Source organism: Rhinolophus hipposideros (assembly GCF_964194185.1).
Source record: "Rhinolophus hipposideros genome assembly, chromosome: 5".
In the NCBI taxonomy this organism is placed as follows: Eukaryota; Metazoa; Chordata; class Mammalia; order Chiroptera; family Rhinolophidae; genus Rhinolophus; species Rhinolophus hipposideros.
This window is the reverse complement of record NC_138051.1, coordinates 25,895,998-25,923,844: the sequence shown is the minus strand read 5'-3', so window position 1 is coordinate 25,923,844 and position 27,847 is coordinate 25,895,998. Positions and strand designations below refer to the sequence as shown.

The window sequence follows — 27,847 nt, the reverse complement described above, 5'->3', positions numbered from 1 at the left end:
CACCGCCCGTATTGGTCCTCTTGGTGCTGCCGGCTTCAGGGGGGGCTTCCAGCGGCCTTTTCCGCGAGTCCGGCGGGTCCAGGTCTATGGGAACCCCAGTGTGGGTCCCGTTCTGTTGGATGGGAGCTGCCGCCATCATGTTTGCAGTTCCTGCCGCTGTTACCGGGAGAAGGTTCTCCCTTTTGTTTTGGCTTTTTTTTTTTCTTTTTCTTTCTTTCTTTTTTTTTTTTTTTTTTTTGCGTTTGGGATTTCAAGGATTTTTTTTTTTTAATCGGATCAATAGAAATCTCTTTAAGAAAAAAAAAAGCAGTGTTGCTGGTTTGTTCTCACTGGGGAGGGGGCAGGGCTGAGGAGCAGCTGCAGTGCAGTGTCAGAAAGGAGACAGGGGAATGGAGGGGGTGTGAGAGACGGAGGGTGAAAGAAGGAGAAGAAAGGAGAGAGGGGGAGAGAGTGGAGAAGGGAGAGGGGCGAGTGAATGAGCGGGAGGAGGGGAGCGGGGAGGACGGGCAGAGGGAGTGGGAGAGCGCGAGGGCTGGCGGGGCGCGGGGAGAAGCCGAGGAGGAGGGGAGAGCGAGGGAAAGAGTGAATGAGAAGGAGGAGGGGAAGGAGGTGGCTGCGGAGCGAGGAGCGAGCTGCGGAGGAGGGCAGGAGCCGGGAAGGAGCGCGGCGGTCCCCGCGCCGCGCTAGCGCTGCGCTCGCTCCCGCTGCTGGTGCTGCCGCCGCCGCCGCTGCCGGAGCGGTTCTGCTGTTGCCTGGGCTGCTCGGCGCTGCTGCTGCTGCCCGGTCTCGCTCATTATTTCTCCCGCTTGTGGGGGGGCCTGGCGGGGAGGGAGGGGGATGGCTGCGAGGGGAGGGTAGTGAGGGGTTGAGTTCGTAGACTCCCACACACTTTGCGCTCGGGTCCCTGCCTCTAGCAGCGCCGCCGCCGCCGCTGCCGCCGCCGCCGCCGCCTCCCAGCGCTGAAGCCGATGCCTGCGGGGGCGTGGGGGGGGCAGCATGCCGGGGGCGGCGGGGGGGGGCGTGTGTGTGCGCGTGCGGAGCGCGGGCTGAGCGCGTGCGCGGGGGCGCGCGCCGGCGGCGGGGGCGGGGGCGGGGACGCTCCCGTGGGAAGGGTGGGGGTGAAAGGTCGCCGGTCCCCGGCAACACGGCTCAGGCAAACGTAAGCGGCTTGTCGCAGAAACCAAGGGGTCCAAGAAACCCGCTAGGCTGGAAGGCGGGAAGCAGAGATACTGACAGTCGTGCCAGCCAATAAAAGGGAAATAGGAGAAAGGCTCTTCAGGTCCCTTCCCAATCAGGAAATTTGGGTCTGAGAGGGACTGTAGGGGCGGGGTGGGATCTCGGTCCAGCCGGGACCGGAGCGGCGACAATTTGGCCAGTTTGCGTAGGGCATTCGAGGGACCGTTGACAACGGGTGGGACAGTGTCAAGGCTGAGGGAACAACCTTAGCTGAATGCTTCCAGGACTTCTAGCTAGGTGCATTCGTTTTTATTTCTAAGAATTAGGTAAAAGATATTAGTTAACATCTCCCTCGTCGTCGGTTTTCTTCGGGGTGATTCATCAAAACAGTATTTGTCACTCTCACGGTGTAACATCGTTAGGGAACTTAACAGGGTCGCTCGCCGCCTTAAATCCTTTCGGTAACAAGCCAGGATATAAATAAGTAAAGCTTAGGTAGGTCTCGGTCTCCACTTCACCAGGCGCTGATGGGCGGACTAAAGACAGGCAACAGCTGAGTGTTTACAGAAAATTAAATATTAATCGAAATATGCATATAAGAAAAACTGCATTTCAATGTGCACAGCTTACGATTTTCCAGATTTTGGATACATGACGAACTTGAACCTCAACCCTACAACACTACAGGGAAAAAAAAAACATCTAATGTAGCTGGAATAGACTGAAGTCTGAAAAGACTCAGTTTTACAAGTGAGTAAACAGATACAGTGAAGTGTTTTGCTCAAGATCGTCTATCAGGTTAGTAGTTTAATTAAATCTGGGCTAGGAAGCAAGCATAGTGGAAAAGCATGAGCTTTGGAGTCCGAAATCTTGGTTTCAAGTCCTTGACTGCATGTTCTAAAAGTGTGTCTCCCAAATCCCCTTAACATGTGGCTATTTAAGTACTTACCATGTGCCAAGCAATCTACTTTACATGTGTTTCTCTTTACATGCAGTATGTCATGTAGTGATTACTGTCCATCCATGTTTTATGAGGCATTTTAGGTTTAGAGATATTACTGATTTACCCAAAGTCACATAGGTATAAACGTTGCAGAAATAATTCAAACTCAGTTCTTCCTGATGCCAAAGTCTGTCCTCTTGCATATTGTAGCACACTAGAGCTTCAGATTCCCTCCCACTTAAAACAGGTACTGCAGCTATCTTCCACAATTCTTATGCGTCAAATGAAATAATGTTCTTGCCAATGTATTATGAGATGTAAAAAGGTATAAATATATTCATTAGATTTCTAGAACAAAGATGCTCCTTTCTTATATTTTCCACTTCAACCTGAAAGATGGTTTTAGAATTAAGCTAGCGTAAGAAAGGACGTGGCTGTAACTCTACGGTATGCTAAACAAAAATACCTGCATATTTGAGGCGATAACCAAAGAGAATAAAATTTAATTTCTGATAGATCAAGAAGGAAATGGAAAAGAATGCTAACCCTACTGGTAGCATCCTTTATTGGAAGGAGCATTTAGGAGGCACTGGGATTTCTGGTGGTTTTTGAGTAATGAAAGATAGATGACAGTCTGTTGAAGAGGAAGGGAGAATGACGTTTAGTTTGAGAATAAAAGTTCATCCGGTGTATGAAAAACATGTTTGCCTCAAGTTAGGGACGAAGATATGCTGAGCTGAAAGAAAGGGAAAGCAGTACACTAATGTACTAGTGTACATTAGTAAGGTCTGAACTAGAGTCCAGAATTTTGATCTGATAGATGATGTAACAGGAAACCACGATATAGCTTTCATGACCAAAATAAAGAGGATTTATACACAGAGCTGGATAAGAAAGGGGAGCTGTGATGAGGAAAAAAAAAACAGGGTTTGGAATAAGTATGTGGAAGTCAAGATAGAAAAAGGCTGATGACAGACATTGTGCAATCAAAGTGTTCTGTGAAGTGTACAAAAAATATGTAAGGATGTTTTTAAATGAAAAATTAGAACAGGGCTGGACTTGGGACTAGATTGTTTTTGAAATAGTGAAAGGGGGGAGAAAGATAATTCAAAGACAAAGATAGTTCGAAGCTATATTACATTAAAGCTTAGGCAAAACATTCAATAGAATGTAGTTTTTAATTGGAGAAAGACTGACAGATTTGGAAAATCTGCTTTTAACAAATTTCTAAAACGAATATTTTTAAAAGAGTTCAGAAAATATTTGACATTACCACGTGTAAATGAAATTGAAAGCGAGCCTTTTAAATTGCCTTATAGACGTAAGCTTACTGAGAGTCATGGTAGTGTATTTTTATGGTGTTTATTTGACCCTCTCTTATTTTCTTCTTCAGATTCAATATTTAAATACTATTCACCACTCCATGGGGTCCAAAAGCAGAAGATACAATTTTTAAGGTAGATAGTATGCTCAATAATAACCTAGCTATGATAATGCCAGGAATTACAGAAACTATCCTAATACCTGGTCAGATATCTAAGTATCAGTCACCTATGAGCTAATTTGGTCAACAGAGATTATTAGAGAGTGCATTCTAATTAAGCCTCCATTCTCTGGTATATTTTGTTGTTTTTTTAAAAATTATACTTCTCCATTTCACACTGCACATACCGCTACCATTCTGGTTAAATAGACATAAACATTTTATCTGTTGTCTTCTGCATTTTTTTACCAGCTAATAAAATTGAAGAAATAAAGAAGCAGCTCCCAGTTTAATATTTAGTATGCTATACTTATTCTATAAATAAACTGAATAAACTTTTGGAAAAATATAATAGGAGCATTTGACCTTTTAATTCTCTGAAAAGAAATATTTTATTTTTTAATTAACCAAGCAATCGGCACCACTAATTTAATAATATTTTTCTAACACCTTAAGACACAAAAGAACTTGTGTGCTTTCTCTTGCTAATTAGTTGACAAGTTATGAACACAGGCAACAATGATAGAAAATGATATTAATCTGAAGAACAAAATCCCCAGTCCTTTATTGGCGTTCAGCAAGGGTTCTTTTCCTTCCTAAATTTTGGTCTGAGTAACATGGACATAAGATAATCTATTTTCAGTAATAATGACTGGCTTTCCAGAGAAAGCACAGAGAGTTGATAGCTACAAATATTCCTAAATCTATTTGTTTGTGTCCATGTTCCTGCCTTTCCTACAATCACTCCTCTTACTAAAGAACATAAATACTCCCTGTACTTGAGTGTCTCTTCAGCCTATGCTTTGGGAAGATACTTTGAGTTTGTGTTCTACCGGAATCAGATCCTGAGTTTAGGATTCCACTGCAAGTAGTTTATTTTGGAAGCAGTTTCAGGAAACACAGTAGGGACTTGGTGAAGTAAGACAGGGAATGGAAGGAAGGCAATGAAGGGTGAATTACCAAGTTATCACTGTGAGCAAACAGAGCTCAATCTCCCTGGGATTCCTGGAAAACAGTTTAAAACGGTAGCCTCAGAAAAAAGTGTGAAAAAAACTGAGGTGTATATATCCCAACTCCCTGCAGTCATTGGTGGAGTTGTGTTCCTCGGGTGCATTAATTCAATACATGCTAGCTAGTCCAACTGCCAGCGCTGCATGTTTTTGTGAGGACTTTGACTGGAGGCTGGAGGCTGTTCTGCTCTTACAGAGGCTGGAAATACTGGGAAAACAAACACTCCACTGTAGAACATCTCCCACCATTGTGGAAAATCAGGCCTGGGTGCTCTGAAATGAAAGGACAAAAAGATAGGGGTGCGGCACTAACAGTTTGTTACCACAATCAACATAAATTTAGGAAAATGGGAAATAAGAAGCATATCTGTTTCTGCAGGGTATTGGAAAAAAATCAAATAAATATGAAAGAATTTTGAAAGCTTAAAGTACTAACAACGAAAACTCTCTACGGTGTTATAATTTTCACATTCCAGATACTGTAACAAGCATTGATATAGAAAGCTTGAATTCTATTTTTCCTTGTTTTTGAAAAAACACATTTTTAGTTTTTTAAGGTACAAGACATGAAGCATCAATGTACAATTTCTGATTGTTCTTTTCATTCAATGCAGCACTAAGACAATAGGAGCACATATATACCAAATATATCCCAGGTCTTATATAACAAGTTCTATAAATAAATGTAGATTGCCCTTCTTAGAAAATTGATTTATTGAATTTTATCTTCTCAAAAATTCAAAGAACTTTTTATGTTTATGTATTTAAATAATATAAATTCACTGTTGGTGAATATGTTTATGAAACAATCTATGAAAGATCACACTAATTTATATAGAGACATAAATGTGTTATTAGCATTATTCTAAAACGTCCCCAAACCTTAATATTCAAGTTGCAGATCCTAATAAGTAAAGAGATACGTTAATATTAGGAAGAATCCTAAATTCTTTGGCACTGGGTATATTTCCTTGGTTTCTAATAGATCATTAATTCTTTCTAAATATTGTGAAATGCATTATTTGACCCTTACCTTAAAGACAATAAATCAGAACTAACACTTTCCGTAGTGCAATAAAAAGAACCTTATGATGATAATTGGTACATGGGTATGTAAAAGGTTAACATGAAGGGAAGCTAGGGGAGGCTTATGGGGGAACTTTTATCTTTGCAACTCTTCTTTAAGTCTAAACTTATTTCAAAATAAAAAGGAATTAATAAATAAAAGTTAAAAAAGTAACCTTGAACAGATGACCTGGTTCTGGCTCTTCCACCTACTAACTTTTGTCACCTAGAGTAGTAAGTCATTTACCTGCTCTGAGTTTCACTTTTTTATCTGTAGGCTTTATGAGGTGGGGCCAGATCACCCTTTAATTTAGGGCTAATTTTACCTCACAAGTGACGCAAGACCCTCTTAGTAGTCTGGCTGATGCAGAGTGAATTATGAGGTTTTTCATTCTGAGTAGAGGGAACAGGAACTAGTCTCAGATTTGTGTGAGCACTGTTACCTCTAATTCTTAGGTAGTTTCCTCCAATGCATGTGCTGATTAGTACTCAGCTGAAGACCCAAGAGGACACTTTCAGATTTCCAAAGTTCTATTTCTGTGGAGCTCTTTTCTCTCAGTACTCTGCCACTGTGGATTTTAGCCACCCTATTTAGTGATTCCTCAAAAAGCTAAAGATAGAATTCCATATGACCCAGAAATTCCACTCCTACGGACTGGGTACTTACCCAAAAGAACTGAAAACAGATTTCAAGCAAATATTTTTATGTGACTACTAATAGCAGCGTTATTCACAATAGCCAAAAAGTGGAAGCAACCCAAATCTCTATCAACTAAATAAAGGGATAGCAAAATGTGCTATAGCCATACAATGGAATATTATTTAGCCATAAAGAGAAATAAAGTACTTATACGTGCTACAACATGGATGAACCTCAAAAACATTACACTAAAACTGTAACGAGCATAAGCAGAATTTCTCATTGAACTTAACGTATACAGCCTATGTTCAATGAGAATATGTTTATTGTATTTATCTGGCTATTCTACAATGATAGAAGAAACAGTACTATACACACACACATACACACCACACACACACTCTCACTATGGTCCTGTTTAGCTTTTAATTCCTGTTAAACATATTATTCAAGAAAAAGTATAGTACATCTGCTTTCAACAATCAAGTTTCTCAGTTTCATTTCCAGGTTTACTTTCAGTTCTCTGTCCCCAACCCCAGTCTCAAACTATATATTCCATACTTTATAACAACCCTGTGAGCCAAGACATGGTTCTACATTCCCTTAGCTAATCCCAAAGATTGCAATTACTTATTTTAGCTCAACTTTCCACTCCACCCCTGACTCAATGATCACGTGTCTTTGTCTTTCACCTATTTGGCTTGTCCTTTGAATCATTTTTTACTGACTGGCTGTGAAGTTAGTTCTACATTAAGTGTAACTGAATTCCTTTACCTGAATGCATGTGTTAGGAGTTTATTGAGCTGTTATCTGCTTTGCATCACCTCAGTACATGTAATTGTCTAAGAATGAGAGAGATGTTTTTTTTCCTCTCAGAAGTTGTCCAAGGCTTAGTATTCTGTATCTGAAGTTTCTGCCTTAAGGCGGGGACATTAAAGGTTTGTGTGTTTCAGGTGCCCAATACAATCACTAGGTAACTAGAGGAAAAACTCCACCCAAGAGTTTTTGAAGCTAGAGAGGTTCATCCAGAAGAGGAGAGAGATGTTGGTACTGAGAGTTGAGAGTGGGGAAATAATTGTGCCCGAGAGAGTGGGAGAGTTATACAGTGCGAGTCCACTGCATGCAACTCCTTCAATGGGGAATGGCTGAGTGATGCTATTAAAGACCAACCACTTAGCGTGATCACCTTTAGGGCAGTGCTATGTAGGTCTGTGTAGCTGAGCTTACACTTATTAAGTGGCATCACCATGGCAGTCTTATTGAGCCTATCAGTGGATCAGTGTCCAGCATATTGCAGGAGATGAGCTACAATAACAACATCATGGAGCATAAGGAGTTAATAATTGCCATAAAGTAAAGACCAGCCCCCTCCCCAACAGGTACCAACTACACTTCCTCCAGATTCTTGTATTTCTAGGGAGGAGAATAACCCTCTGTATTAAATACAACAAATATAACTTTTTACAGGTCTATAGAGTAGAGCTTTAGAATACAATTTTGGTTTGTTTTAGAACAAATAAAGCATGATGCTTAGTACGTGCAGCAAATTCCTACTGGCTACATTGATATCCAGTCCTGGTTTTGAAGCAGCTCTGTGGTTCTGATAGAAAATGCCATCATTCCCTGCTGGAACCTGTCTGAATCCTGTCAGCTCTTCTGACAATCAGAAGCAGAGTTCTCATCTTTTACAGTTTCTAAACCCTCTTTCTATTGAACTGTCCACTAAATTCCTATTTTTTTGTCAACGAAAAATCTCTGAATTCTCAGCTTATTTGCAAAGTAGAGATAAATGACAGACATTGAGTTTAATTACCAATGAGACTCAGGATACCAGCTCTATCCACTGCTGCAAATCTCTTTGAAATCCCCCCAGATACTCACAAATGGTACCCATCCAGGATTCTTACACTCTGAGTTAACAACTTGAAAACTGATTTACCAATGGTAAATATATTAGCAAGTGTCCACTAAAAATAAGAGTAAGGCTATTTAGTTAGACCTCCTAGTAAAATTTACTCAGATGTCTGCATTTATACCAATTGTATAGTTTATCTTTTAACTCCCTAAGTATGATACATTTTCTCACCGGCTCTCTTTGTCCTTCAGTCTTTTCATAATCTTTTTTGGAGTATTAAATGTTACCTCTTAACTTTATTCTCTGCTGTTAACTATCTCTGTGATATCAGACAAGCACTTCTACTTTCTGGACCTTATTCACCCATAACATAAAGGATGTTATTAAGTATTTTTAAGATTTCTTATATTTCTGATTTTCTGTAAGGGTAATTTGAAAACACTATAAAGTATAGTGAAGGAATCAAGGAAAGGCCTTCTTTAATTCATCTCTAAGAAGTTAAGCAGTTAAGTTTAAGCCTATCTATGAAGAATATTCCATTATCGATTTTTAATGTTATTAGTAGCCAAAGGAAGAATATACTGTACTGTAGTAGGTATTTTCAAAATATATATAAATGCATATATGACTTTACTATTATGTGTGAGCCTGAATTCTTTATGTAGTTTTAAATATTGAACGTATTCTTTCCTAATACACGTACACGTCCTTGTGATTCATACAAAATGAAATTATTTTAAATAATTGAACTTGCATTATATAGTTGAGAAATTACAAACTGACTACCTTGTTTTATTTTGCCACTCCTTTGTTTCCATTTTGGAGGCCATCATTTAAAAATAGATTTCATCTTTTTAAAAAATGTGCTTCCCAATGTCTTTTTGAAACATCACATAATCTGGTAACTCTGGTCTCACATTTACACGTAGCAATAATTGACAACAGCTAAATAGCAGTTGTCCCTTTAGGCAGGACATGCGCTCAGGGCTTTGCCCTGTTTACCATCACTCACATTTATACTGGACCACTTCATTCATGATGTTACCTGCTTGGGATTTCAGCTAATATGTTTATCCCTATTTGTTCAGACTATTAATATTAAATGAAAAGAAACTTTTCCTCTGGATTTCTAACAAAGATTTGGATTTCTTGTAATTCAAATTTAGCCTCTGAAGTGAGTCATGTCAACGTTTGACTAGCATATTGTCCAAATAAAGACAAGCATTGAGTTATGTATTCTTCACAAAAAATACAGAAAAAAATTAGTTTTACAATTTTTCCATTTGAGTTTGAATGTTAATTAAGTGGACATCATCTTCATTCTAACCTGGTAAGCACTGTTAAATAAAAGTTATATAGTTCTTCAGATATTCCATCCTGACATAAGCAAAGCTTTTTAGACATCCGAACACTAAAAATAAAAGCTAAGCTAGATACACCTATGTAATATAGGTTGTGGTTTTTCCGTTAAAAATAAAAATATTTTTATAAAATGAAAGGAAAGAGACATTAATATAAATTTACCATATGAATTAAATTTACAACATTTACTTTAAAATCAATTATGGAGAAAAAATCTTTTGACGATATAAAGACTTGAAATTAGAAGTTGTAAATATTAGCTTTAGCATTGGATTTATTTATTTTGGTGGCATAGCATAGTATCAAGGAAATTCTGATTTACAAAGATAAAATGCAACTGGTAACAATAGAACTTTTTAAAATACATCTTTTCTGTCAGTTTTATAATTCTTTTTATAATTTAAAATTTACAATTTTATAAATTTATGGTTTATAAGTGTATAATTCAGAAATCCCAGAAAAAACTCTGTACTAAAGCAGAACCAAGAAAGGTTAATGCGACAATACAAAGCTTTGCTGGTCATCGATGTATTAAAATTTGGTGAATGACACATTTTCTTAACATGGCTTTGAAATTATAAGAATATTTAAAAGCTCAGAAATTCAAATCAAATGTATGCAGAATTCCAGCTTTTATGCAAAATACTAGGAGGCACACAGTTTGCAAAATATTGTTCAATAACCAATTAGCACAAGATAAAAATACTTAGAAGATGAGTAAATATTTTACTTAAAAACTAGCGATTAGTTTTGTTTTCTTTTTATTTCCTGCCTTTTTAAACTGTATTTAATTCTGAAAGAGAAATCTGGCACCAATTGAAGCAGGAAATTATCTTGATGCCTCAACCATATCTGTGCTCTTTCCACTAGGAAGTCTCAGATGAACGGCAGAATAGGAAGTAATGTGTTGTATCCATGGATGTTTAGGTCAAAGAAGAAAATAATGATAGAGCTCTTAAGGATTTTGAAGCTGCATTACCCAAAAGTTGCAAAATATCTTTTGTTTGATGTTACAACACATATTTCCCCAGCTCTGGAATAGGTCATTTGGCACAGATAATTACTTTTTCTGGTTTCATTGTTTGTTTTGTTTTATTCTGTTTTGAGAATTTGGTGGTGATGCTAGAGATAGTGAGACATCTCGTGATGTTCCCCACCAGAGGAGCCAATATGAAAATCACTTCACTGTGGTATATTATATGGTTGCTCCTTCCTTCTTGCAGCTTAGTTTTGATTAAAATGACATCAAAAAGTGACATTGGCCTGGCCAGTAGAGGCAGTACAGGTAGTTTTAGAGTGTGTGTAAGAAAATATGTTAGATATTTAAATTCACTTGCACTACGAAATTATGAAATCCAAGGTGCCAGAGTTCATGCCTGGCTAGGTCATCAATGAATTTTCATTTATCAGCAAAATACATGACCAGGATACGTGTCTGATAAAAAAAAAAAAATTTAAATGAATCATTGCTACTATTTAATTACCTATCGATTTCACCCATTGTACGTGAGAAGTCAGAGGTTTGGGTGCATACATTCACCATGATGAAGACAAATGCAAACTACTTAGGAGTCGAATTTGAGAGGTTCATGCTGCATTTAAGACACCTATATTATGATGTCATCTTCTTTAACTGTTTTTAGGTCAGTGCTTCTGACCTAGGTCAGTCTGAAAGCAAAATCTACACAAGTCTCCACATTAGCTGAACTGATAGATTTAGTACCATTTACTATGTTGTTCTATAGTACATACAGAATGAGAAACTATTCACACAGACGCTACTAATCCCGTAGTCAAAACAGGATGAAGTTTTAAAGTACTTTTTTAAAATATCTAAGTACACAATTTAAATTTCAAAAATAGCAGTCACTGCCCATAATACATGGTAAGGACCAATAAATTATCACATTCATGTGAAATCTCAGAAATATGAAGAGATTATCATGTAAATTTCTAATATACTTTATACATTCCTGTAATGAAAACATGCAAAATACTCAGAAGGAGTCAAATTTTCTAATCAGTAACCATGTATTAGGAGTTGTATACCAGTATTAGTTAAGTGTATCACAGCAAGGCCCTTAAAAACAGACAAGACCACCACTGGAAGGTCCCACACATTAGTATTCCCAAAGGAATAAATTGCCTAAACACAAGTACACAAGTCTCAGGACTTCAGAATCAAGCCTTGTCTCTAAAAAATATTCCTAAAGCTTCCACTTCACCTATGAAGGAAAGGTGAATTGATTCTTTCATGTTGCATATTTAGAGACAAACTGTCCATTGGTTTTCCCTCTTAATGCTGCTTGGGTCTTTCTCATCCAGATTTATTATCCTCCACTCATTGTCCCATTTTACCTCCTTCCTCAAAATCTCTACTACCTTCATCTTAGTCACAATTACAGGTAAGCTAAGTATTGACTGGAAAGGAAGGAAGGTATTGCTAGATGAAATATAAATATACATGAATGTATATGTATACGAATGTGTGTATCTATATAATTTATATGGATATGACTTTCTAATATTAAGGATGTTTGTGTTGATATTCATAAATAGTATTTGTCTCTAATTTTCAGTTCTTGTCATGTCTTTGGGTTTTAGTATCAGGGTAAAACTGACCTCATAAAATATGCTAGCAAGTATTGCCGACTTTCTATATTCTGAATGAGTTTGTGTGTAATTGGTATCCTTTCTTTCTTAAATGCTCAACAGAATTCATCTGTAAAGCCATCGAAGTAAGCCTGGAGGTTTCTTTTTAGAAAGGTTGTTAATTACTTTTTGGGATATTTAGAGCTTTTCACTTTAAAAATTTATTGTTATGTAACATTTGGAATTATATCTTTCAAGGAGTTTGCCCATTTTGTTCATGTTGTTGAATTTATTGACATGAAATTGTTTATAATATTGCTTACTGTTTTGTTAATGTCTTTAGGATCTATGGTGAAGTTCCCTCTTTCATTGTTGATATTGATAATTTGTGCCCTCCTTATTTTTTTCTTGCATGTCTACTTGCAGATTTATCACCTTTGTTGATCTTTTTAAATCATAGCTTTTGAGTTCATCTGTTTTTTTCTATTTGACTATTTTCTGTTTCATTGAATTTCATTATCTTTATTCTTTTCTTTCTTAAATTTAGTTTGGGTTTAATTTGTTCCTACAGAAGAAACTTAAACCATTGATTTTTAGACCTTTCATTTTGCTAAAATAAATACTTAAAATTATTAATTTCACTGTGAGTACTTCATTAGCTGCACTTCATTACTTACAGATTCTGATATATTTTAATTATTACTTACTTGAAAATAATTTCCTGTGTGATTTTTTCTTTGACCTTTGGGTTCTTTAGATACATGTTTTTTTAATTTTCTTTAGATATGTATTTCTTTAGACTTGTGTTCTTTAACTTTTAGGTTTTTAAAATCAACTCCTAATTTACTAACATTATGAATAGAGACATTTGTAAGATTTCAATCATTTTGCAATCTACTGATACTTGTTTAGTGGACCAGCATATATAGTCTTAGTGAACATTCTATGTACATGTAAAAAATACATATTTTCTGCAGTTCTGAGATGCAGTTTTTTTTTCTAGTGTCAGTGAAGAAGATTGATATCATTCCTTAGATTTTCTAGACACTTACAGATTGTACTTGAGTACTCTCTAAGAAAATTATCTGTGATGATAGAGATGTTCTACCTCTATGATGTGCTGTCCGTCATAGTAATCACTAGCCACATGGAACTTTTTGAACACTTGACATTTTTCTATTCCATTGAGTTTCATTCTTATCTTTATTATCTCCTTTCTTATATGTAGTTTGGATTTAATCTGCTTTACTTCCTATCTCCTCAGAGTGGAAACTTAGACCATCGATTTTGGCCAAAAAAAATTCAGAGCAAGAGATGTGTGATATCTCTGGTAGAGCCATTGCATACATGCCAAGATTGCATTCCCTTGTCCCCTCTGCTATGAGATTGGCTATGATCTATACAGGGGAACGGAGCATCCGTTAACCCTCAATTCACATAAATGTGAAGGAGAAATAACCATTATTTTCAAAATATTTGGGGATTGTTTGTTACCACTGGACAATTGAATCCAGACTTTCTCAACCTCAGCACTGTTGATAATGGGAAGGATAATTCTTTGGGGTGTGTGTGTGTGTGTGTGTGTGTGTGTGCGCGCGCTGGGGGCTGTCCTGTGAATGGCAGGGTTTTTTCTGTTTTGTTTTGTTTTGTTTTTTTCAGCCTCCCTGGCGTCTACCTACTTGATGCCAGAAGCACCCTCTTTCCCATTGTGACAAACATTAATTGTCTTCAGACATTGTCAAGTGTCCTCTACGCAGTAAAATCCCCCTCTGACTGAGAGCCACTGATGATCTACCCTGAGTCATTCACAGCTATCCATATGGAAATAACAAAGTAAAAATGGAACTCTACATCACATTATATACAAAAATCAATTCTAGGTAGATTAAAGGTGAGATATAGATGAGAGAAAAAACTATAAAACATTTAGACGATAATACATGGGGAATAGCTTCATATTTTCAGGTAGGAAAAGATTTCCTAATAAGATACAAAAGACATAAACCATAAAAGAATAATAAATTTGACTATATTAAAAAACATCTGTTCATCAAGACACATCTTAAACGAGTGAAAAAACAAGCCGGAGTTTGGGAAAATGTTTACAACATATAGAACTAATAGAGGATTAGTATCCAGAATATGTAAATGCTCCTCCAAAACATTATCTTAAAAATTTGAAGTAATCAATAGAAAAATGGATAAAATAACAAGAGTAATTTTACAAAAGAATTTTGTATGAGTACAAAGCACTTATACTCATGTAATGCTAAAAAGATACTTAATCTCATTAGTAATCAGGAAGATGCAAATTAAAACCACAGTGAGATAGATCATATCCATCAGATTAAAAAAAGTCTAAATATCTGACAATTTCAGATTTGGCAGGATATGAAGCAATCAAACTCTCATCCTCTCTTGTAGGTGTGTAAATTGGAGCAATCACGTTGAAAATAGTTTGTAGTCATCATTAGTAGACATTCAGGCTATTCACAGACATTTCTTCTTCTCTATGCCTAAATTGTACCACCTCCTTAAAGTCGTGGAACCTGTATCATTTCCAAGTGGATTTAAGAGCTGTGAATGATTGACCAAGTTTTTCCCCCTATTCCACGGTGACTGGTAACTTTCCCTAAAGGAAGTGAAGGAGAGAGACTCTCCCTACCCAACCCCCATCTAAGATTAAAATATAACACCAGCAACAAAAAAACCTTTGAAGGTATTTTAACCACTGAGATTGTTGAGGTTATTCTAGCCCATTACGTTTGCTACAGTGTTACTGAGTAAAGTTGACTATGCCCATCTTTATTAGCCAGCAATTCCACTAGTTGGCATTTGCCCTGTTGACTCTGTGCTAAAGAAGCCACTTGGAAAAATGCTTTACAAGAACGTCATGGTAGTAGCAAAACAATGGAAAAAATGGAATACATATTAACTATAAAGAATAAATAAACTGTAATATAATCATACAGGGGAAGCCTATAGAGCAGAGAAAATTAATGAAACATAGCCAAATACATCAACATAGATAAATCTCAAAGTATATTGTTCAGTGTAAGAAATAAGTGAGAATAGATATGCTTAAGATTCTATTTACGTTAAATAGAACTCTTGTTCATGGAAGTTGTATATTGTATGAAAATTCATGCATAGTTTGTAAAAATATAAAGAAAACCTACAAAACGACTAACACCAAATTCAGGATAGTGTTTTCCTCTGGGCAGTGGAGGAGAAAAATGTACTCCACGAGGAGTGATTGAGGGTTTTTCACTGGTAATGTTCTATTTCTTAACCTGGGTGATGGACATATGGGTGTTCATGTCATTATTTTACTGTAACTTGTCCTTATACATTTTATATACTTTTCTCTATGGATTCTGTTTCACAGGGTAAACTATTTTTTAAACCATCCATAGTAATTCTGACATACAACAGCCCTAAAATACATTGAAACATATTTGATAAGTAGCCTGTAGCTCTCCGTAAGAAAAGTCTGACTATATTGTTCAATGACACAAACGGAGATGAAATTGATTAATCCTAATTCTGCCTTTATTTTTGTAAGATATTGGGTGATTTGCTTATTAACTCGGTTTCCATTTTTATGTTTATGGAATAGCAGTGGTGATGTCAGTTGATTTGAAGATGAACTTTTACAAAATACTTTGCACCTGAAATAGTAGCGTATCCTATATTAAAATATGATATTGCCATTGAAAATAACATATTGAAAATGTACCTTATCTTCTGACTAATATAGGTTCCTGAATGAGGAAGGGAATATTGGCAATCTAGATCATCATGGGCTTGGTTATCAGCGATGATACGAAACATTTAGCTTAATGGAAGAGATAAAAAAGATAGCAATTAGATAGATTTTTGAAAGCTGCAAGTTCAAACACATACCAAACTATGAAAACACTTTAATAGTGCTTTTTGTATGATGAAAACCCTGTCAGGGGCATACAAATCCATAGGAAGAATGTTTTAAACAGAGGATAAAAATGCAAACTTCTTACTCAGGATGTTAGCACCGAATGTCAAAATGCCTTGCTTCTAGCTTTGGTGTTAACTTTTGAAGATGACAGGTAACCATCCATATAACATTAGTTTTTCAAATGGTGATGAAAAAATGTTATCACTGCCAAAGGCACAGTTAAATATCAGCTTTCCTTTTTTTTTTTTTTTTTTTTTTTAAGTGCATGAGATCTAGTACAGTGCTTTCTTCAAAGGCAGGTCATTAAAGAGAGGAGATTAAGTCAGGCCTGAATGAAACAGGGGTTAGAAGACTGACTCCAGTGTGGATGCCCACAGATATAAAGTCTGAAGAAACTGGAGAAGATCAGGTAAAATCTGAGTTTGCAACATTATCTACAGGGTGTGATCTGATGGGTAGAAGCACTCTAATAGTAGTACTAGAAAGTGGCCACATCAATGTCAGGGAAGTCCATCTCTGTTCAAATTGGACCCCAGTCAAAGCCAGACATATAGTTAGTTATAAGGCCTTGTCTCTACAAAGAGAAATTGCAGATTAGGACTGGGAAGGCTGGGAGGCTGATTAGGGTTTGTTTGCAAAGAGCTGGAATGTAACTCACCAGTAGGAGGCTACTGATCATAAAGAGAAAGATATAAAATGTGGCTGTTTGCTCGAGTTTTGTTCACATAAATGTTTAGGGAGTTCACCCAAACAGCATCATAGTTTTGTTCTAAATCAGGGCTGTCAAAACTGTGGCCTGCAGGCCAATTGCGGTCCGCAATCCATTGTTAATTGGCCTGCAGCAAATTCCAAAAATATATTTAGTTTACTTAAATAAACCAGGTGAGGCAATACGTATTTCACCTCGAGTGAGTGGCCCGGCTGTTTGTGTATGTATTTTACAGCATATGGCCCTTGGTAAAAGACGTTGAAAAAAGTTTTAACACCCCTGTTCTAAACCCTTCTCAGCTAGGAATGGTAATCTGCATAGTCTGATTTCCAGACTTATTTGAGTCCCGACTTCTATACTACTGGAATTAAATTTTCAGGGTCAGAGAATTCTGTACCTGCAATTAGCCAGGCCAAAAGGGAAGGGACTGGGTACAAACACCATCCTGTTTACTAAGCTACTTTAATAGATGAAAAGTTTTTATTCAATTGTTGAAAAGTGTAATTTCCCTAAGGTCACTTATAACCTGTATTTCAGAACTGTGATGGGTATTTTTTTATTTGCCCTTCTGGTTTTATTTTTACCCCTTCAAAATCCTCTCTGTGCCCCAAAAAGGCTGACATTTAGGTATTGGTTCAATGGATAATCTTGACCTCTGACTTCTGGAAGGGATTGTCCCATGGGAAGCTCCTGAAACAGGTTAGAGGGCAGGAGGAAAATAAGATTGGGTATTCATTTCCTGTGTTAGCTGGTCTTCAAAATTATCCCCCAACAATTCCTCCCTTCCTTGTACATACATGTCAGTTTTCACATAAGAGATGGAGCTTATTTCTGCTTTCCTTGACTCTTGGCTGGCCTATGACAAGCTTCTACAAATAAAATGTAGCAGAAGGAAATTGTGGGACTTCTAAGCCCAAACCAAAGAGAGCTGGAAGCTTCTACTTGTTGCCTCCTCTAACTCAGCCTCTATGCTGTGAGAAGCCCAGGGTAGATGGAAGAATCACAGAATGAGACCCCAGGCACTCTAACTACATCAAGCATTAATCAACAGGCATAGAAGTGAGTCATTATGGTAGCCAGTCTTTTAGTCTGACCTTCACCCAATGAAGGTCATTTCCTGTTATTCATATCTTTGTGTAGTCCCCACCCACATTGTGCCAGGGTTGGTTTGTATAACCAACTGAATACCACAGAAGTGATGATAGGGCACTTCCGATGTTATACACTGTACTGTGGTTGTCATGTTGGTGGCCCTCTCTCAGGTCATTTATTAAGGGAAGCCAACTGCTATTTCACAAAGACACTCAGGCAGCCTATGTGGTGAGGGATTGAGGCCTGCTTAAAAACACGTGAAGTAGATCTCTTAGACTTCAGATGGCTTCAATTTAGCCAAGAGCTTGACTGCAGTTTCAGGAGACACCCTGAGCCAGAACCATTCAGCTAAGCTGCTCCCAGATTCCTGACCCACAAAAACTGTGATATAAGCTACTGAGTTTTGGAGTAATATAGTACATAGCAATAAATAACTAATGAATCCATCTTAGACATTTAAATTCAATTGAGCCCCCAGATAATTATACCTCCGGCTGACATAAGAAGCAAAAGAGGCCATCTGAATCAATTTAACACGTAAAATAGTTAAAGATAATAAAATGATTGTTATTTTAAACCATTACGTTTCGCAATGGTTTGTTTTGCAGCAATAGATAACCAAAACAGAAATTGGTACCTAAAAGTCAGGTTCTGCTATAATCAAAACCATAAACGCGTAGCACTGGCTTTGAGACCGGGCAGTGGGTGTAGGTCACAAGAGCCTCAAAGAGACAAGCAAAGGAGGCTGGTAAGTGAAGAAATTGGTATTTGAGCCTGGAGCAAAGGTGAGTTTTTGTCCTATTATGTAGAGATAAAATGTTTGACAATGCAGTAACTTGTGGCAATATAAAAGATAGATAATGTAATTTAGTGAACTTGTGTATTTCGCTAAAGAGGTTTCTAGAAAGAATGTTATATTAACTGGTTTCTTTCAGTGTACACGATCATTAGGAGGGTGAAATGAACTAAAGAAGGGACCACTCAATTTTGAAGCAGTATCTAGAATACCAATCAGCAAACAGTTTCTGTAATGAGCCATATAGTAAATATTTTAGGCATTACAGGCTGTATGGTGTCAGTAGAAGCTACTCAACTCTGTAGTCACAGCACAAAAGCAGACAGACAATATGTAAGTGAATGGGCGTGGCTTTGTTCCAACTGAAAAAAATATTTTTGATTGACAAAAGCAGGTGACAATCTGGATTTGACCTGTGGGCCATAGTTGACCCACCTCTGATCTAGACAAAAACATTTTTAAGTAAAGATTTGCTAGGTTGGAACATAAATTATTCTCATATTCAACTCTTTCAGCCCACAAAAAGTTTTCAGAGTAAATTAAAACCTAGGGGCAAAGATCAAATCCAGAGTGCTGCCAGAAAAACAGCTGCAGCATGGAGATCCATTGAAAGGGACAGTTGAAAGACTCTTTGTTCCACACTTGGAAAGATGAGCATTTGTCCCATAGAACCTCTCAGCCAAACAATAGAGCTTCTAGGAATCTTAAGGGCTTGCCTTATTGACCTTCTCAGTTAGACAGTAGAGTTTCTAAGAATCTTAAGGAAGCACGTTTTAGGCCCTTTTGGCTAGAAAACAGGGATTTCAAGAACCTTAAAGGTAATGTCCCAACTGCACTCTGATTCTAAGACCTACGGAGGGAGAAGTGGGTCTTAAAAAGTCTGTTTTAAAAGTATGGTATAGACACATGGGAAATCTAAAATTTTTTAACAGAAATCTTAACAGCTTGGGCGAAAAGAGACATAGTTCCAAATGAGAAAAGAACTCTGTGTTATTAATATCCTATGAGCAGGACACAAGCTGAGAAAACTACTTAGCTGAAAACACATTTCACTTCTTATGGAAAAGTAAGGATGACACAGGAGGCAGAGCCATGGGGAACCATTCTCAGAGATCATAAATTGTCCCTATTCAGAAACATTCTCTGTCCCTGGAGACAGAGAAAATGATGGCATGTCCTGCTAGATTTCAGAATTGCTACGGACCAGTCATTGCTATGTGTCTCCTGTTTTACCCTTTTAGAATGGAAGTTTCTATTGTGGCTGCCATGTCCTTTTATCATTATTGTATTTTGGGTGTGCACAGGGCAGATGTTGGTGATGTTTTATTTTTTAGTTCACGGGTACGCCTGAGGAACTTGAGGAGTCCACCCCAGCTACTCGTACACCTAGCTCTGATATAGATGACAAGAGTCTTGGATATAAGCTGATGCCATAATGGGATGGAAATTTGTGGGGGTCTTGGGAGGTAGTGAGTGTGCTTTATATGTGAATTTTTACAGCCAGAGGGCAGAATCTGGAGCACCTTTCCAAATTCCTCCCCGCTCTGTGTATACATTCTACCTCTAATATCAAGTTGTGGAGTTTATTTTCCCTTTCCTTGAATACGGGTTGCTGCTGTAACTGGACTTTGATCAATCAAATGGTTGTAGAATTGGTAAAATTGCTGTTTTTGGACCTACAAGCCCAGGCTTTAAGAGGATTGGTAGGGTGGTAGATACAAAATGAGCTGCTCAGGTACCATTTTAGGGAAGAACTTGCTGTTCAGCAGTGACAAAAGAAGACAGCAGGCAGACTTCAGGTGTTGGCTCCTTTAGCATCTGGCCTAGCTGTAGAGGCCTAGGTCACTTGAGGTCATGCCCTTCCTGAGGACTAAACAGAGTGAGGGGATAAAGGTCTGTACAGTTTGTCCTGATGTGTGACAAGTCTGCAAGTTAGCTAACTACATTGCAGTTTGACTTCTGCTTTTGCCTAATCCCGCTTCTTCTACTTTCTTCCCCTTTTAGGTGTTGATGCCTCCCTAATAAATAACTTGTACCCAAAACTGCTTCTCAGAGTCTTCTTCAGGAGAATCCAACCTACAACATACCCCTTAGAATCCAGTAGCCATGCTGTGAAAAGCCAGACCTATATGGAGAGGCTACTAGAAGAACACTCTGGTTGATGAATCCAGCTGCGTCTCTTGTCAATAGACAGTACCAACTAGAAACTGTGTGAATGAGCCATCTTGGAACATTCAGATAGCTATAGCCCTTGCTGACATCATGTGAATCAGAAGAACCACCGGCCTGAAATCAGTCAACCCAAGGAAATATTAACAATAGTAAAAGAGTAAATAGTAAATAGTAAAACCACTAAGTTTTGGGATGGTGTGTTATACAGCAATAGTTAACCAAAACATTTCCCAGCTCTCTCCTAGCTATGTAAAACTTGTGCCCCCCCTATTGAGGGCCACATCTGTCTGGCAAATCTCTGAAGCTACTTCTGGAGACTGTTAACTAGTGATATCTTCCTCGTCTTGCCAGCCCCAGGTTATTATGCATCTATGGAGAAATTCAGCATTCCTTTGTCTGATTTGCTATAAAAAGAGAAAATATCTCCCAAATTTTATAAAAATCAAGCAGACATGATTTCTAAATACAGGAGGGATAAGTGGAAATCTTTCAGACATTGCTCTCTCCTTCCTTCTTGCAGATACATATCTTATCCCTGGAAAGAGGTACTTTGGCTTAAAACAACAGGCAAGAGGTAAGGTGTATTAATCTCATTTGCTTTCCACAAAAGGAAAAAAAAAATGTTAAATGTCTATATCAGTAGGTCTTAGCCCCCAAGTAGGACATTTCCCTAAGGTTCTGAATTAACAAGTGTTTGACAATCTGATATGCTTGGAACAGACTTGGAAAAGTGTGGCCTTAAAAAAAAGCAACTGATGTTGTTGGTACCTTTTTAGGGAACTTGCTAGGTGGTGAATTTGCAGGAGGAAAAACTTTTAAAGATTTTCAATATATTTTTAAATCAGTCCATAAAATAAAACTTAAAAAATTGCTGTCTTATATTTAGTTTCTCACCCTTTATTAATAAGACTAAATTGCTCTTCTAATAGTTGAAAGTCAAAGTTTGGTAAATAAGTTGTTTATTAATTGTCTACTATAAATAATAGATTATCATATTTGTTCCAGTTAATGCTAGGTGTTTTGTAAACTTTTGAGTATTTTTGGTAATATTTGACTCAGATTTTTAAAATTAAGGTTAGGTTTAACCCTTTGTCTCGGTTTATGTCCATTGTCTCATTATTACTATTATCATTATTGCCCTCTTCTACTCTCAAAACTATACTTATTTGGATGATAAATTGTATTCTTTTCTTATCCCAAATGGTAGTTACATCTAAGACAAAACTGTGCATACTTATATTAGAAAAATTATAAAAAATGTTTAAATATTTTCAAGGCTAGTATTTTCTTTGCTACACAATAGGGTTAAAGAATCTTTAAGTGTATTTGAAAACATGGTTAACTTAAATTTTTAAAAGACTCTACATAACTTTACACCTAATTGGTTGAAAATGCACTTTCTCAAGGTGAAATAAGCTTAATAGTAAAACTATATTCCATAAATTGACTTTTATAATTTTTGTTTATAGAATATTTTTTTGTTACTCAAAGAAGACAAATGATATTTGAAACCACAAAGTAAATTAAAGATTTTCTTGATCATTAATTACACAGATTAGAGGGAATGTCAGTTTTATATTAATATTTAATAATAACTTGATTAAACTTTGATTGAAAGCCTGTTTGTTTACATATTATGTAAATTGATTTTGAAATAAAGTTTATAGATTTAGGTGCTGTTTACATTATGTCAGCTTCTAAATTTACATATGCCACATAAATTTTGGTGCCTATATGACAGCCCCTAAATAAGTTTGAATTTGGGAAAAAATAATAAAATAGTAGAATTAGTGTTTAGGAAGTTTTTCAAAAGTAAATGTTAACCTTTTTATTCTGTAAACTTCATTATTTTACAGTTTAAAATAAAAGAAAGGGATCATATGTACTGACATATAAACCATCTCTATTATGGTAGTTTGTTCTCTCTTTTGGAACTCTGTTTGCCAGCCCTATGCCCTACTCAGATCCATCCTCTAAGTTTCTTTGCCTTGTGAATCTTGTCCCTGTGAACTGTACCATTTAGACTCTCATACCCTGAATGTCAGATCAAAGACATGTTAAAAGGACAAAAGATCTGGACACCTCATTGTGTAGTGTAGTGTAGAAAGTAGGAAAGTGTTATGGACGAAATGTTTGTGCCTCCCCCCCACCCAAATTTATATATTGAAATCTAATCTTCAACATGATAGCAGTTGGAGTTAGGGCTTTCTGTAGATAATTAAGTCCTGAGAGTGGTCCCCGAAAGAATGGGATTACTGCACTTAAAAGAAGAGGCAAGACAGGTAGCTTTCTGTCTTTCTGTCATTTGAAGATAAAATGATAAGTTGACAATCTGCAATCCAGAAGAGGGTTCTCACCAGAACTTCACTATGCTAATACCCTGATCTTGGATTTACAGGCTTGAGAACTGTGAGAAATAAATTTTTGTTGTTTATAATCCACCAAGTCTATGGTACTTTATTATAGCAGTCTGGAATATCCAAGACGGGAAGAGCTCAAAGCAAAACAAATAAAACAAAAATATACACTAATGGGGTATGTTGAAGTGTTAATAGAGCCAACTGAAAGACTTGCAAATGGCCAAAGCTGGAAACATTTGAGCAGCAAAACAAAACAGAAATTGGATTATAATCCAAAGTATAAAAACAATGCAGATGAGTCCATACCGATATCAAGAAATGATTGAATACATAAATAAATAAATATGGGAGAAGAGACATATTTCCCTTGTAGAAGAATTACAAATAATTTCTAGATATGCTGCCTTCATGGAAGGGGTGCATAAATCTCCTACTCCTTAAGTGTGGGTGTGTATAGTGACAGTCTTCCTAAGAAGAAAATATGGAATGGGGAAAATGAACAATGAGAAAACCTGACAAACACTTTCTCAGCCAGGTGATCAAGGTCAACATCCTGTCCTTGATATGATGTAATTAAATGGTTTTACCTTTATTGTTTTCTTCCCTAATAGCCATAACCCCAACATGGTTATGAGGAAAAACAAACAAATTCCAACTGAGAAGCATTGAACAAAATACTTGACATGTGTTCCTCAAAATGGTCAAGGTCATCAAAAACAGGGAAAATCTGAAAAATTAGCACAAGAAGACCCTAAGGAGATCTGACACCTAAATATCATATAGTATCCTGGGTGGGGTGTTGGAACAGAAAAAGAATATAGTTGACTCTTGACCAATTTGGGGGTTTGGGGCACCAACTCACATGCAGTCAAAAATCCATCTATAACTTTTGACTCCCCAAAACTTAACTACTAATAACTTACTCTTGACCAGAAGCCTTACTGATAACATAAAGTTGATTAACACATATTTTGTATGTGTTATATACTGTATGTATTATATACTGTATTCTTACAATAAACTAAGCTAGAAAAAAGAAAATGTTAAGAAAATAATAAGGAAAAGACATTTACAGAACTATGTATTTATTAAAAATTCCATGTGTAAATGGACCTGACCTGCATAAGGCAATAACTAAGGAAACTTGAATAAAATATGGACTAATTATAATAGGTTATTGCTTCATCACCTGTAACGAATATGCTATACTAATGTCAGGTGGGGAAGCTTTAGTGCAGGGTATAAATACACTCTGTACTATCATTTAAATTTTTTCTGTAAATCTAAAGCTGTTCCAAAAAACTCTTGAAAAAATTGTCTGTCATAGAGTCTGACACATAATAGGTTGACAATCAATGCAAGGTTAGGAAATGAATACCTTCATGAGTTCAAGAATTATACTCTTGGAATAGAATAAAATATTACAGCTTAAGATAACCCAAAGAACTATCTTGCTCAACTTTTGTATGAAGACGTGAAATGAAAACAAGAGATGTTAAGTAACTTGCACAGCATCACAGAGTTGCTAAAAATTAGGTCCCTTTCCTGAGCAGAATTGCTTAGCTAATGAGATCCCAAATTACTAGAGTATTTATTTGTGTGTCATGTTACTAACTGGCCTTTCTAATTTGAGTAATTCGAACATCTTGAAAAAATAAACTTGAGACCCATAGGCAATTCAGTTAGGGATCTTTAAGAGAATCTGATTGTACAGCTGCAGATTTTAGAAAAAAAGACCTTCTCAATGTAAATTATCCATCAACTAATTGGAAATTGAAAGAGCTTAAAGGACGGAATTAAAAGTATGTAGAATCATGTTTTCAGATAATGCCTGGAGTCGGGGGAAAAACAGGCACTAGAAAAATACATATTCTACATGTTACCACTTTCTATTTAGTCCTTGGAAAACTGGCATTCAGTGGAGTTATTATAGGGCTTCTTAGAAGAATTGAGGAAAAAGCAATAAAAGCTTGTTTTCTGATAAGGGCTTGTAGTTAGTGAAAGGTTTTTACTTTATAAATCCAAAGTATGGAATGATTAAGTTCCAGAAGAAATTTCCTAACACAGGAGTGTCCTCATCACTGTATTCATGGTTGAGCTAAGCCCTAGTTTAGCTTACAGGTATCTGTGGTGTTCAGGTGTTGATATTTATTTAAATATTTTATGTTACACATCTTTATTTAGTTTTGAGTCATTGAAATAATATAGTCATTGTAGTAATTTATTTATAACAGGAAAGGCTCAATTAAGTCTAGGAGCTTGTTTTGTTTTTTTCATACGTTTTCCTTCCAGGTTAGAAAGAGTTCTAAATGTTAAAACAGTGCTATCCTAAGTAGATGTCACTCTCCAAACAATGACAAAAATAAAATTGGCAGAGGAACCAACCAGTTTTCAGCATGCTTGCCTAATAAATTGACCCTCTTATACAATGTGAATAGACTTGATGCATAGGTCATCAATATCTTGTAGAAAATATGATTGGTAGGGATAGTAAATTCTACTTACACCATTTTTTCTGTTAATTGACATCTGTTTACACAGATGATGGCAGTTATTAAACATTGCGTAGAGATTCATATACACGATAGAGCAATGTTAGAGATTATGTGGGAACAGAGGAATGCTTCAGAAAGAAAGATCAACAATTTAAAATATTTGCTGTTGAAGCAAAGCTTCAATAAATTTAGAAATAGGTCATAAGAAATCTAAATATCTAAAGAAAGAAACACATGCCGATTTGGGTTTTCAAACTAACAATGTTTAAACTTCTCTGGTGTAGAAGTCACTTTTATTTTCCAGTTTTGATAATTAAAATTTTTTACTTGTACTCTAAATGCATCTATAATACAAGCTAGATATATATAATATTTACATAGTTTAATTATTAAAGTAACTTTCCATAGCTCCTCTGACTTTTAAGGAATGAAAGTCAGAGGACTGTGAAGCGATATTTATAACATGCTATTATACCTCGGCCACGAATTGTCATCCAGATAAGCAAAAAACAAACAAAATAGTATTTTATAGGAGGGAAATAACTCAGTATGTAGGAACTCAAATTATTTTCCAGTTGGTCATCAAGGAAGTTTCTTTCATCTTCTGCTTTTTAAACCATTAGGTTACTCCATCATATTTAAGTTCTACCTTCTGATAAATACTTTTCACAGTTAATTCAAAACCTTCTTGTCAAATTATTTATCCTGTAACTCAATTAATAAACAATATTTCAAATAAATTGTATTCTTAAAGACTACATCTAGAAATATTGATCTACTCTCCTGCTGTTCTGCATTGCGAAGATAAACAGATTTCTGCTACAACTGCTAGTTGAGATCAAGGGTCTGCAGGAGAAACCAGTCAAGTTTCTAGGTGACTTTGGTTGGACAGAAGCGACCTGTACAACGGAGAGGTGGCCATCTTCAGGTCACCAACACCTACCACGAGGGCGGCTACTTCAAGTCACACTTCGAGTTCCCCATTGTGGGGACAGAATCCCACAGAGTCAGTTTCCAGGCTCTCGACCTCACATGGAAAGGTGCTGGCTCAGGTAGTAGATGGCCATCAGCTGTGACTAATTGACCATCAGCTGTTACCAGTTAGCCATTAGCCACTAATATAACTGCCGTGGCTGGGCTAGCAGGCGCAGATTGCAGCTAGTAAGTGGGGTTAGTTGTTTGGCAGAGAAGTGGATGGCAGGTTGCGGATAGTGTGGCTCCTGCTTCCTGTGACTCCAACCCAGCAGCCAGTGAGGTTTTAGTCGTATGACTCCCCTATCTATGGCTCCACTGGTGTTCCTTTTGGCCTCACCATGTCCTGTGTTCTTGTGCAGGGACTGGGAGCTGAGTCCCTGCATTACAGCCATCGACTGCCTTTCTGTTCCTGACCAAAATGTGGCTCCCAATATCTGAGAGGCGTGACGCGTGCATCTCCTTTCTCCATTCCCAGTCCACGACTCCAGAGCTGGAAGCTGCACTCAGAGAGGTGGAACCCCACCCAGGAAGTGGGGACTATCCTCCTGAGCTTCATCTCCCTCCTCAACGAACCCAGCAGCCTTCAACGTGGACTCCTCCTTGATGTTCAGAAAGTGGAAAAAGAGCAAAAGCACCAGCGGGGAGTACATAGGCTTCACGCAGAAGCAGATCCTGTGTACCACGGTGGACACAGAGCCTGACGGTGTGAAGCTGTCCTCCACGCTGGCCCAGCTGCCGTGTGAAGACCAAGGCTCCGGCTCGTGACCTGGACTCCTACCTCTCTCTGGAGACTACTGCGAGGACAATGAGGCTGAGACTGAGGCTTCGGCCCAACTACTCTGGGACCAAGACAACTCCAGCCACGAAGAGGCCTGACAAGTCCCCAGCCGAAGAAATGTGAATTTTCCCTCACCAGGCCTGGACTGGTTGGCTCTTGGGACATCTCCTGGCGCTGAGACTGCCTCACCGAAGGTTTGTAATGCCTGTTTCCTTAGTTTGTTTCTTTTTATGTCTAGCTTTCCTCTCCTGTAATAGTTATGGGCTTTCCTCTGCTTCAGAGAGCGGGGGCCAACCGCTGTCCACAGCCCTTTGGGCCCCACTTGTGCTGGGAGCCAGGCAAGGAGTCTGCCCAGGCATGTAGGCCTGGAGGGCGATGGGGGCCTGAGGGACCTGAACCCCCGTCTG

At 37.4% G+C, this 27,847-nt stretch overlaps 1 protein-coding gene and 1 long non-coding RNA gene across 4 annotated transcripts in view; one reads left to right on the top strand and one right to left on the bottom strand.

Annotated features, from left to right (window-relative positions):
* NOVA1 (NOVA alternative splicing regulator 1) overlaps window positions 1-918 on the bottom strand; it is a 144,065-nt gene extending 143,147 nt beyond the window's left edge. For both annotated transcript variants that reach the window (XM_081047764.1, XM_081047765.1), the window contains exon 1: window positions 4-918. In XM_081047764.1, the coding sequence (XP_080903890.1) occupies window positions 4-139 (136 nt within the window). In that variant the 5' untranslated portion in view covers window positions 140-918. The remainder of the gene's footprint in view (window positions 1-3) is intronic.
* LOC308497275 lies at window positions 644-27,318 on the top strand. 2 transcript variants are annotated; one of them, XR_013993302.1, is made up of 4 exons: window positions 644-783; window positions 20,665-21,189; window positions 21,353-21,406; window positions 27,022-27,318. It is a non-coding gene; the product is annotated as an uncharacterized lncRNA (long non-coding RNA). The 2 variants fall into 2 exon arrangements; XR_013993303.1 differs by having other exon boundaries at window positions 20,665-21,406.
* Window positions 27,319-27,847: the final 529 nt, after the last annotated feature.